Here is a 12,563-nt window from a genome sequence, read left to right on the forward strand (position 1 = left end):
CCATTTCTCTAATAGGTTAAGGGAAAAGGAATATTTAAGGACAGGTAGATTATATGGTTAAAAGAAAGAAAGAAAGAAAGATGAACCTTACAGAAAAAAATCAGAGTGGTGAATGATTAGCCCATAGTTGGGTAAAAGAAATTTTAAAAGTTTAATTTTCCTCAATTTAACTTTCATAGAATTGAATAAGCCAGATACAGAAACTGCTTTATCAATTATATACAGGAAATGTCACTGCTGGTGGGCAGCATTAGATCTGCTTAGCCTCTCAACTAAGTTGAAGACTCTTTTATGAGTAGCTTTGGAAACTCCTGAAATACAGATAATTCTTTCTTCTTTGTTACAGATCTACACATGCATACCCACCAATTTGCCTCTACAAGTCTTTGGTTTCAGGGTCCTTGATACAGTTACAATGTGATGAATAGTTAGAAGCCAAATTGAAATTGAAATTTATCAAGGAAGTGTAAGTCCCACTGGAATTATCCCTCCAGTAAACCCTTATCTACATACTACAGACTATATTTTGAAATGCTTGGATTTTAATTTTTAAAAAAGTGCCACAAAATAGTGGCATTCTAATTTTTCTCCTAATAGTATGGCTTCTGGTTTCTAAAGGATTTTATTTTTTGTTTTCCCTAATGGTAAAACTCTTCAATTTGCCATCATTTTTATTAAATATGAGTGTCATCGTTTTTCAACATAATGTTTTCCAAATGTCCTGTGAAACAGATTTAAAATTCCTGGAAAGAAAAATTCTGGAGACATTCTACAAATCTTAGCAATTGTGGACCATTGCCTAGTGTGTGATTGTCATTAACCGATCTAACTGAACTGTGGATGGAGTTATAATGTATTTTCCTGTTGCGGTTATTAGTGCTTGCCATCCATTTGCTTCCATTTCTGAAAACTTGTGTATACTACTTCTCTTTAGATGGAGATCTTGGAGATTTAGGGTAATCGTCAGATCTGTAGGCTCAGTTATATAAAGCCAGTGTTGCTGATCCTTTGAAATTGCTATAAACCATGAATTAAGCAGTACCTGGTCCAAGTAACACACAAGTCATTGTACAGAGTTAGAAGAACATTTGTAGCAAAACTTTTGTTTGAACAATTAGATCAGAGTTTGGTATTAGAAAAAGTATATAGAATCTCATTTACCTTTATATGTAGGTAGAATTGTCAGTTGAAGCATTTTTGTTATGTACTGTACATTAAGAATGGAAGAGACAGGGGCTGGGGATTTAGCTCAGCGGCATAAGCGCCTGCCTTGCAAGCAGGCAGTCGTGAGTTCAATCCCTGGTACCGATAAAAAGGAAAAAGACAAAAAAAAAAAAAAAAAAATAGAAGAGACAGAAACAGGTTTCCATTTCTTTGTACTTTCCAGACCGAATCTATTAGTTGAGACTGTAACTTATCATAGCAGAAGCATATTCATGGGGGTCCCTTTTCATAATTGGGGTACAGGTAGAATATATTTATTCAGTGTTTAAATTCAGTGTTAAATTCAGAAATTTAGGTAGAATATATTTATTCAGTGTTTAAATTCAGTGTTAAATTCAGAAATTTATTCAGTGTTAAAGAAATTAGTATTTTGTCACTTTATTTGTAGTGGTTTTGATAGTTGTGGTGTGGCTGATATCTAAGATTATGTTACCATAATATTTTTGAGTAAAAACATTTACTATTATAAATTATATACACACATGCTTCTGAAAACCTTACAAATGTCAGGAAATAATCTGGGAATATCTTGAGAAACACCAGTAATAATTTGCGTCAAGTGTTTCAAGGGAAGTGAATTTAATGTCTGTTAGTTATGAGCAAAAGATAAATTGGGTAAAATTTGGTGGTAAAATTGCCAGTGTTGAAGAAAATGAGAAGCATGCTTCACATGCTCTGAGAACATGTTTAATTGGTTCACATGTCCGTTGTGGGTGATCATTTGCCTTACTATGGACAGGTGGTGCAGGAGAGTGTGCAGGAGGTGGAGTCAGCCCTCAGCACCCACTCTCATTAGCAAACTCAATGGCAAACTCTAGGGAGACTTCCTGAGTTGTGTCTCTGTCTTGGCTGCTTCTGCTTTTGCTATTCTTAAATTTCTCATAGACGCCACTATAGTGAAATAAAACAATGTTCTGATCCATTGAGAAGAGTAGGTCATTTTGAGTTTTACATTCTCTGGAGTCATATGCATTACACTAAGATATAAAATTCTATATTCAGTGTTTCATCTTTCATCTTCTTATCCAGTCAAAAGCATAGTCCTAGGTTCCTGAGAAGATGGTGGATTGATAAGTAGCAAGGTAAAGAGCCTCTCTGAGAGAAACAGCTCAGACGCTAGAATTTAACATCATGGAGAATACCAGATGAAAAGAGAGGGATTCTCATGACCCAGGAAGAAATTAAGGAAAAAAAAAGAAAAGCATGGACAGAAGGCTGGAGCCAGAGCTGGTCCCATGCTGTGCTAGGTGCCCTAGAGTCAGACAACTCATGGTCAGGCTGAAATTGGGAGTTAGCAAGCCAGAGGCCCTTAGCAGGAGGATGTGCCACAATTGAGAATGGAGCCAGCATAGAGATCTGCACTAGCCCACGGTGAGTGCTTGGAATTTGGTCCTTCCATGGGAAGGGTGACTGGCTGGACGGCATATTAGAATTGGGCAGGACGGGCCTGAACCTGGAACTACAGTGGCTTCAGTTGGCCACTCCTGGCACAGAGCAGATTGTGGGGATTTGCTTGGGCTGGGTCAGGCCCCTGAACAGGACCCAATAGCCAGGGATGAAATTGCCACTGAAACTGTCCTGAACCAGTCCGCAGGGCACACACTAATGTGGTAAAGGCCCCTGCTGGTTGACTAGCTCAGAGAGAAGGGGCTAGCCCACACCTCCCTTGTTTGCCACCTAAGTGATCAACAGCAAACTGTAGAGGGCAGCAATTCCTAGCCAGCTGCTTCAGAGTAACCATAACCACCAATACAGAAAGTCCCTGGGACCTCCCACATACACCTATCTGGAAGAAACCAGAAACGTGACAAGAGAAAGAAGCAAGAAAAAAGTCCCCAGCTGCCAACCCAGGGAATATGGGTCCAGTAAGAGGTAAACACAGAAGAGATAAAGGGCAGCAAACATGCAATATCAGAAACGGCATCAGCTGCATAAAGAGATATCTTGGTGACATTATAGAAGAACTCAAAACAGAAATACTAATACAAGTGAAGCAAGACATAAGATTAATACAAGAAATGCTGAGCACCTCTCAAGAAGACACGGATGGAAGAATGGAGGACACAGAAAAAGGGAAACCTTCAATGAAGAATATAAAAAAAGTCTAGAATACATGAAACATTCAAAGAGACTACCAAGAAATTAAAAACTCCATTAAAAGCTGGCAAATTGCTTGAAAAACACTGACTATCAAAACTTGAAGATAAGTTTTCAATGTGTGATCACAAAAGGAAAGATCTCTTAAAAATAACAGGGAACCAGGAAGTAACAATACAAAGGCTAGAAGATGACAAGAGGATCTATAACTTAATAAAAATTGTGGGGGCTGGGGATTTAGCTCAGCGGCATAAGCGCCTGCCTTGCAAGCAGGCAGTCATGAGTTTGATCCCTGGTACCGATAAAAAGGAAAAAGACAAAAATAAAAATAAAAATAAAAATAAAAAATGTGAGTGAAGAAGCAGAGGTAAACACAAATGAAATACAAAGGCTGTTCACAGAAGTAATTAAGGAAAAGTGCCCAAGCATAGGAAAAGCAAATGATATTCAGGTATATGAAGTATACATAATTCTAGCCAGCTACAACCAAAACAGATCTACGCCCAGACATACAATAATCAAGATCCCAGAAATTCAACACAAGAGCACAATATTAAAAACTATCAGAGAAAAGAAACAGATCACCTATAAAGGAAAACCCATCACAATCATGACAGACTTATCGACACAAACCATCAAGAAGAGCTTTAGAACAAAGTATTCCAAGTCCTGAAAGAAAATAACCTCCAACGCAGATTGATGTACCCTGCAAAATTGTCTCTCAAAATTCATGGAGAAACTAGATGTTTCCATGACAAAGAGGAACTGTGGGAGTTCATGACTACCAATCCAACCCTACAAAAAATACTGAAGGACATTCTAGAGGAAGAGGAAAAAAAAAAAAAAGCACCAGGGTTTCAGGAACACTGGTAGAGAAACCTCAATAAATGGGGCAGACAGTGGAATGAAGGGGAAAAGTAGACAACCAATGGCAGAAAAATAGCATAGCAGAGATGAGGCAGAGAAGGTTGGCTATAATCTCTAACACAGATGGCCTTGATACAACTTAACAAAAAGAGACACAGGCAGAGTAGATCAGGAGATAGGGTCCATTAAGATGCTTTGTATAGGAAATATAATCAACCTGAAAGAGGGTTTATGGACTGAAAGTCAAAGAGGAGAAAAATAATGCTCTGTGACAGGGAACCACAGAGAAATAGGGGCAGCTCATCAAGAAGCAGCAAATAGAATGCAAAGACATGACAGTTTTGTGCAGTGGAGAACTACTCAGCTATAAGCAAGGGAAACCTTGAGGCTTTTGTAGGTAAAGGAATACAACTTAAGATCAAGCTCAGAGGTAAAAAGGTTCACAACCACTTAGCTAAATAGTGGGTTGCCTCCCTAATCTAAAAACTAAAGGAGTTAGTGGGACCTAAAATGTACAATGTGCCCTGTGAAAGTGAAAGGGGAGGAATTGTCTTAAAAAGGAAGGTAGAGGACATTGTAATAGTGTACCAGGATTTAAAATCCACGTTATTCTCATTGTGTTGTTTAGTTTGGTTAAATTCTGTTCCAGTCTGTCTACTTGTACTAGATTTGAGGGCACAGATAGCTATTCCAAAAATAGCGGGATATACTATGGTAATCATCCTTAATTTCCTGTTAATTTAATCTGAAGCCCTGTATAACTTACCCTGTCTTATTATGACTGATCTTATTTGAGTCTGGTTTGTTAGATTGCTATTTTATCTTGACTGATTTTATTTGAATCTGTTATGTTTGATAGTATCAAGTCTGAGAGTATAGGCAACTACTCTGAAAATGACAAGATTCATTAGGATATCCATTCTGGTTTGACTCTTACTTGCTTTTGAAGTTCTATAACATCCCCAGTGTTTTGTTTTTATTAATATTGTTATGTACTTCTATGTTCAATTATACTATGCCTGATGATACAGACAGTTCTATTGAAAATAACAAGAGACATCATAGTAACCATTGTAGATCACCTTGTATTGTGGTTTTAATCATATGCCATGTCCATCCTTTTGTTTTGACTGACCCCATTTTCTTTTCTTTCTCATTTGGTTTTATTCTTTTCAAACTTAAAAAAAAGAGTTCTAGAATCAAAGAAATGAAAATTAAGCTTGAAGTGTTTGCTTTAAGTAGAGAAACTAATTTACTTGAGCTTCAATTTTGTCCTCTGTAAAAGTACTGAAAAAAAGATTAGAAGTTGTGTAAAATTCTGATAGGAAACTTGTTATTTTATTCAGAATGACTATGTAAACTTTTCAAAATGTTACTTAAAGTGATACGTAAAGTTACATGGCTTGAAAGAAATTTAATTCCCATGAAAGTAATATCCTTCATAATAACGTATAAAATGGACATGGACTTCAGTGGAATTTCAGAAGAGTGAAATCATGCTTGCAGGGTCATAATTTATTGAAAATTGTTTATACAACTTGAATCTTTAATAATTTAAAAAACCCTAAATCTTTAAAGTATTTTGAGTAGAGAAAATTTTAGATATGATTACAGAGAATCTTTCAATACAAACTTTACATTCTTTATGCATTTTAGCTGATAGTCATCGATTAGACCTAGAGTTTTGAAGATCTTAGTTCAAAGACAATGTAGTAATTGTGTAAGTAACTATAATGATTTTTATGGTGTACAAATGTGACAATTTAAAAAAAAACATGGTGCTACTATGAAAAGTACACTTCACGCTTATGCTTCACTTAAGATTTTATTTTTGCCTTGCACTTTTTGAAAATAGTAAAAACATGATATAGTTTTATAGTATAGTATATAGTATAAATAGTAAAAACAGCACTGTACAATTATTTTAGTTACACTAAACAAAATAGGCAGGCAAGAAATTTCATAAACTAAGATATGTTGCCACTCAAACTTTCAACTACTCTTTTTGTAAATTATTTGTTAAATCTATAGATCTGCATTTCTGTCTTTTGTTTCAGGCATTCCTCGAGTTATCCAGTGTAAATTTAGACTCCCCCTGAAGCTAATCTGCCTACCAGGTCAGCCTTCAAAATCTGCAAGCCACAAACTAACCATTGATACCAACAAATCTCCAGTCAGCCTTCTCAGTCTCTTCCCAGGTAGGACTTTTGAAGTAACATACCTGTAGCATCAGAAATATTAGGAATTTCAAGCTGAATCCTTCATTAGCAGATAATGAGGGGGTAATTGTCAGATAATTATTAAGAATATAAAATGCCTCTGGACTTTTCATCTTTTTTCCCTATTCAAATCTTAGTAAGTTATGTCAACAAAGAAATTAGGTGCACCTTTTCAGTTTTATTTAAATTATTACAATAATTATTTTGCTTTCGTATTCAGAAATAAAACTACCAAATATAACTGTTTTAGACTGGAATTTCATGGCTTGGAATTTATTGATTATTCACCTTTATTACATATTTTTGGATATATCGCTTTGCTAAGAATGTAAATATTATTATTCATCTTCACCATGGGCTTCTGGTGAATATATTTTCATGCTCCTGAAAAGTAATCCTGTAAGTAGGTGCTCCTTGTGGTTCTGCTATCTACAGAAACTGGGAGGAGCAAATAAACACTCATTCTGGCTCTGGTGGCTTAGGGACTATTAAGGTTTGAAGGCACAGTGTGCATTTGAGGCAACTGGTGAAGGCATGACTCTCTCCAGGTGTTCGTTTCATTCTGAGCATGTTCTGAAAAACTCTGCTTTAGTTGGTTAGCAGTGTGGTGAACCTATGGCAGGCATGTTGCTGTATTTTTCTTTCAAGGAGAAAGATGTTAATGTGTGACTTGTGTTTTCTAAACTAAAACTTAAGCATTCAGGTTTAATTGCAGTGTTGGCACTTGGTGGTAAATACGTAAGTTTTGGGTTGTAGTTTGTGGACTCTGTCTCCAAAATGTTCACCATCATTGGAAAAAGCAAACATCTTGAAGAGTCAGGGTTTCAGGTGTGACACATCCATTAACTTTCTTAGTGATGGGGTGGCATTACAGAAGAAATATGCAGATTAAATCAACCCTTTCAAGTCTGGCATTAAAAATTACCCTGTTGGCTATGAGATGTATCATTATCCTTGCAATTAAGGAGAAGATTTAGAATACAGAGACTATTTCCCATAAGGTTTAAAAATTTGTAGTTTGCCAATTTTTGTGTTATTAATTAAAGTGCATTAAATTTATTTCTCATTATTTGAAATACTTAAAAATTGTTTATATATAACTCTTTGAAAGTTTTTCCAAAATTAAATTATGCTTTGGTATAATTATTACATTCCTAAGTTATTTTTCAGTGATTATCTGGTTGTCACTATTTTTTTTTAAACTAAGTTTATTGGTACAATTTAGATATATATATATAATGATCACATTCATCATGGGAAATTTGTACCTATACATGATATATCCTGTTTCCTCTTTTTGTCCAATCCCCTCTTATCTTTTCAACCCCTTTCCTTCCTTTCTTACACAATGTTGTTTCTATTTCATCCTTTTTTTGTCATGTTTTTCACTTACCTCCTTATCCTGTCATCACTCTCTAGGTCACCAGTCTTTTGAACCATTTCTTCCTATTTCACTATATCTATTATACAGTTTGCTCTTTATTTACCTTTTCGGTTTCTCACACAAAAGAAACAGTGCAAGGTTTATACATGTGTTTGTTGTATTTCACTTATGGTTTCAAGGTGCATCCATTTGCCTAGAAATGTCGCAAGTTTATCCTTTATTATGGCTGAGTAGAACTCCATTGTTTAAAAAAAAAACACCTTTTTTATACATTCCATGGTTGATGGTCATTTGGGTTGTTTTTAAGATTCACCTACTACAAACTGTGCTGCTATAAACATGGGTGTGTGTATATTGCTATACTATGATGTCTTTAATTCTTCTGAGAAGATAAGAAGGGGAATAGCTGGGTCAAATGGGATCTCTATACCTCAATCTCCACACTGATTTCCACAGCGATTGCACCAGTTTACCCTCCAACCAACAGTGGAAAAGTGCTCCTTTTTCCCCCACCGCCCCTCCAGTGTTTGTTATTAGTTGAATTCTTAATAATGGCCATTCTTTGTGGAGTGAGATGGAATCTCAGTGTTGTTTTAATTTGCATTTCTCCAGAGACAAGTGATGTCAAACATTTTTTCATATATTTATTTGCTATTTGTATTCCTTCCTCTGAGAAGTATATATTAATCTTAGATGCCCATTTTTGAATGGAGTCTCTAAATTTGCAGAGTATAATTATCTTTAATTCTTTATATGTTCTAGATATTAGTCCTTTGTTTAGGGACAACTGGCTAAAATTTTTCCCACTTTGCAGGTTCTCTTTTCAATCTACTGGTGATTTCTTTTGTTGTACAAAAGCTTTTTTATAGGATGAAATCCCAGCTGTCGCATTATTATGTTATCATTTGTTGTAGTAATAGCCCTTAAAATCTATTCTTCAGCAGTTTCCAAATACCTAGAATGTTTTTTAACTGAAGTCCACATACTGTGGAAGAAGTTTGTTGAGATTAATTGTCCTAATTGAAATTTTGTGTCCTTTGGCCAACATCTTTCCTGTATGTCCTACTCTACCTCACTCAGCTTCTGGTGACCAGGAGTCTACGAATAGCTTCTATGATTAGTTTGACTTGTTTGTTTTATCCCACACAGAAATAAGAGCATGTAGAATTTGTTGTTTTATGTGTGGATTTTTTCACTAAGGTTGCTATCATCTAGGTTCATCCATGTTGTTGAAAATTGCAGGATTTTTAAAAGCTAAATAGTATTCCATTCCATTATATCTCTCATATCTTTTTTATAGTTTTTTATTTTTTATTAGTACATATTTCTATGTATAATGATTACATTCTTTATGGAGAATCGGTGTATGGACATGATACATCTTAATGGTTGTTTTCAACTCCTTCCCATACCCTCCGCCCCCCATCTCTTTGTTAGCTTTTCGTTGTTTTTGAGGTAGGGCCTCACCATGTAGTCCAGGCTGGCAAGGGACTTGTGGTCATCCTTCTGTTTCTAGCTCCTGAGTGCTGATCACAGGGATATGCCACCACACCTCATTACCTCTCCTTTCATGTCTTTTTCCCCTTCCCATATGAGAAAGATTTACTATCTTTCCCTTATTGAGTTCTTTATATTTTTGGTTTATTATACTTGTTTGTGTGTCTGATTTATTATACTTAATATTATGGTCTAAAGATGCATTTCCCTACATCTGACTCAATTTTATCCTTAATTCTGGCAAAGTAGTACTCCATTGTGTGTAAATACCACATTTTCCTTATGTGTGCATCTGTTCATGGTGTATAGGCAGCTTCCAAGATGTAGCTATTATATTTTGTTCTCATAGAAACATGGGTATATATACATTACTGTAATTTGATTACTTTTATGTGTTTCAGGACTGTACCTAAAAGGAGAATAGTAGCTGGGTCAGATGGGATTTCTATTTTTAATTTTTAAAGGAATCTCAGTACTGATTTACATTGTTGTACTATTTTACATTCCCACCAGCAAAGTAGAAGCATTTCTTTTCCCCTGCAACTTCTCTGACATTTGTTACTGATTTAATGATGATAGCAATTCTCTTTGGACAAAGATGGAATCTTGGTGTGATTGTAGTTTGCAATTCTGTAATGGCTAGGGATATCCAGCATTTTATAAAGTATTTTTTTGGCCATTTGAAATTTTTCTTCTGAGAGGTGTCTGTTCATTTCTGTTGTTAATTTTTATTGAGTTTTATTTTGAGGTTTCCTTTTTCTTTTTTGAGTTAGTTACATATTCTAGATATTAGTCTTCTGTTTGAATTGACAGTTTTTTTCCCCATTCTGTAGGTCATGTTTTCACTCAATGTTGCTTCTTATGCTGTGCAAAAGGTTTTTAATTTTATATGATTTCATTTGTGGATTCTTGATGTTATTTCTTGTGGAATGTGTTTTGCTTATGCCATCGTCTTCAAGCATTTTATCTATTTTTATCTTCCAATTGAGTAAGTGTTCTCTTTTAACAATTAGATCAGTGATCCATTTTGATTTAATGTGTTACATGGTGAGATGTATAGGTCTGTATTGGCATGAAGAGAAACAATTTTCTCAACACTATTAAAGAGGCTATCTTTTATCCATTGTGGATTTTTGGCCCTTTTGTCAAAGATCCATAGCTTTTATGCATCTTCTGTGTCATTCCACTGATCCGTATGTCTGTGCTGTGCTGTTATTATGATATTTTTATCAAAACAGCTTTCTGAGTTCAGATCTGGGTTTATGTAACCTTCTGTTTTGCTCTTCTTACCCAGAGTTGCATTTGCTATTCTGGGTCTTTCTGGTTCATTATAAATTTTAGGGTTGTTTTGTCAAGAACTGTGAAAAATACTGTAGGTATTTTGATTCTGATTGTAGTGTGTGTGTGTGTGTGTGTGTGTGTGTGTTTATATATGTGTTTTAAAATTATGGTCACTTTTACTACATTTAGTTTTGCTTATCTAGGAGAAGGGAATATTTGCAGTTTTCTAATTTTTTTGTTTGTTTCTTTTCTGAACACTGAAGTTTTCACTGTAGAGGTCTTTAGTTTTCTTGGTTAGCTTAATTCTTAAGCATGTAATTTTTCTTGGTGCTAATGCACTTTGTTTTTTCTTTTTTAAAAATGGAAAGAGAAAAAAAAATAAAAATGATGATTCAAAATTTTAAAAAGAATAATAGGGAACTAATAATGGTCAATATGTTGCATATTGTTGTCTTCAAAGTAGTTGTTCAGATTACCAAGACATAAGCCTGAAGAAATGATCCAACAATGAAAGCATAAACTGTTCTTTTTGTTGGGCTAACAAAGATTAGTAGTGTAAATACATAAATACATATATATATATATATATATATATATTCTTTTCTCTTCTTTCTTTCTTTCTTTTCTCCTTTCCCCCATCTCAGTTGTTCCTTCCCTTTTTAGCTCTTCCCCTTTCACTTTCACAGTATCTATTGTACATTTTGGATTCCACAAACTCCTTCAGTTTTTTATAGTAGGGAGACAACATAATGTTCACCCATGCAAGTCTGAACCATTTTACCCAAGAGCATGATTGCAAATTTCATGTATTTACCTTCAAAAGCCTCAAGATTGTCCTCTTTATAGCTGAGTAGTACCCCACTGTATAAAAATATTATATCTTAACCATTCTTTGGTTGATGGGCAAGCTACCCCTGTTTTTTTCTGGGTTCTTACCACATGGAGTATTGTTTTCTCTCCTTTGACTTTCAGTACATGAATTTCCTTTTGAGTTAAAAGTTTCTTATATACAGCATATTGATGGATTTTGTTTCATGATCTACAGAGACACTCTGTTTCTTTTTATTGATGAATTGAGTCCAGTTAGGTTAATGGTTTTCACTGATACATATTGGCTTGTCTTTGTCAAATTATTTTCCTGTTGTTGGCTCCCTACATTTCTCCTTTGTTTAATTGCTTGCTCTGCTTGGTAATTTCTTTCTGTTGTTGTTCTTGGAGTTACAGTCATTATTATCTTTCTAGAATATCCTTCAGTACTTGTTGGGTTGGTTTGGTAGACACGAATTTCTTCAGTTGTTCTTTGTCATGGAAGTATTTTATTTCTCCATTAATTTTGGAAAATAGTTTTTCAGGGTACATTATTCTGGATTGGAAGTCATTTTCTTTCAGGACTTGAAATACCTCACTTGAAGGTCTTTGTGACTTGATCATTTGTGTTGAGAAGTCTTCTGGGATTTTGATGGACTTTCAGATGATCTGTTTCTTTTTCTCTAACAACTTTTTATATTGTGTTCTTGGACTGAATTTCTTGGATCTTGATTATTATATGTTTTGGTGTAGATTTATTTTGGTTATATCTGGTTAGAGTTCTGTGTGCTTCACTTATCTGTATATCAGGTCCTTTTCCCATGCTTGGGAAATTTTCTGTTACTACTTCTGTACATACTCTTTTTATGTCATTTGTGTTGACTCCTGGTTTTTTGCTGACACCTAACAGTCTGTTTTGGTTACTTTTCTCTCATTGCTAAGACAAAACACCTGACATCCAAAATGAAGGAAGGAAAGGTTTATTTAGCTCACTATTTGTAGAGATTTCAGACCATAATCAGTTGGCTCTAAGGCAGAATTGCATGGCACTACAGCAGTACTTTAAGGCAGCAGCCAGAACCAAAGGAATGAACAAGCCTTTTCTCCCTTACATTGTACATAGGCCATCCCCTCCTTCCAGGGCTGGTCTAGCACTCAAAATCTCTGTGCCCTCCTCTTGCACAAGA

General features: G+C 35.1%; 1 protein-coding gene across 17 annotated transcripts in view; it reads left to right on the forward strand.

The window, feature by feature from the left end:
- Bbs9 (Bardet-Biedl syndrome 9) overlaps positions 1 to 12,563 on the forward strand; it is a 395,959-nt gene that overhangs the window by 170,954 nt on the left and 212,442 nt on the right. For all 17 annotated transcript variants that reach the window (XM_063233878.1, XM_063233880.1, XM_063233877.1 and 14 more), the window contains one exon: positions 6,246 to 6,386. In XM_063233878.1, the coding sequence (XP_063089948.1) occupies positions 6,246 to 6,386 (141 nt within the window). The remainder of the gene's footprint in view (positions 1 to 6,245; positions 6,387 to 12,563) is intronic.

This window comes from Cavia porcellus, unplaced genomic scaffold, assembly GCF_034190915.1.
Source record: "Cavia porcellus strain 051 isolate PalLab524CR breed Dunkin Hartley unplaced genomic scaffold, mCavPor4.1 scaffold_23, whole genome shotgun sequence".
NCBI classification, from domain to species: domain Eukaryota; kingdom Metazoa; phylum Chordata; class Mammalia; order Rodentia; family Caviidae; genus Cavia; species Cavia porcellus.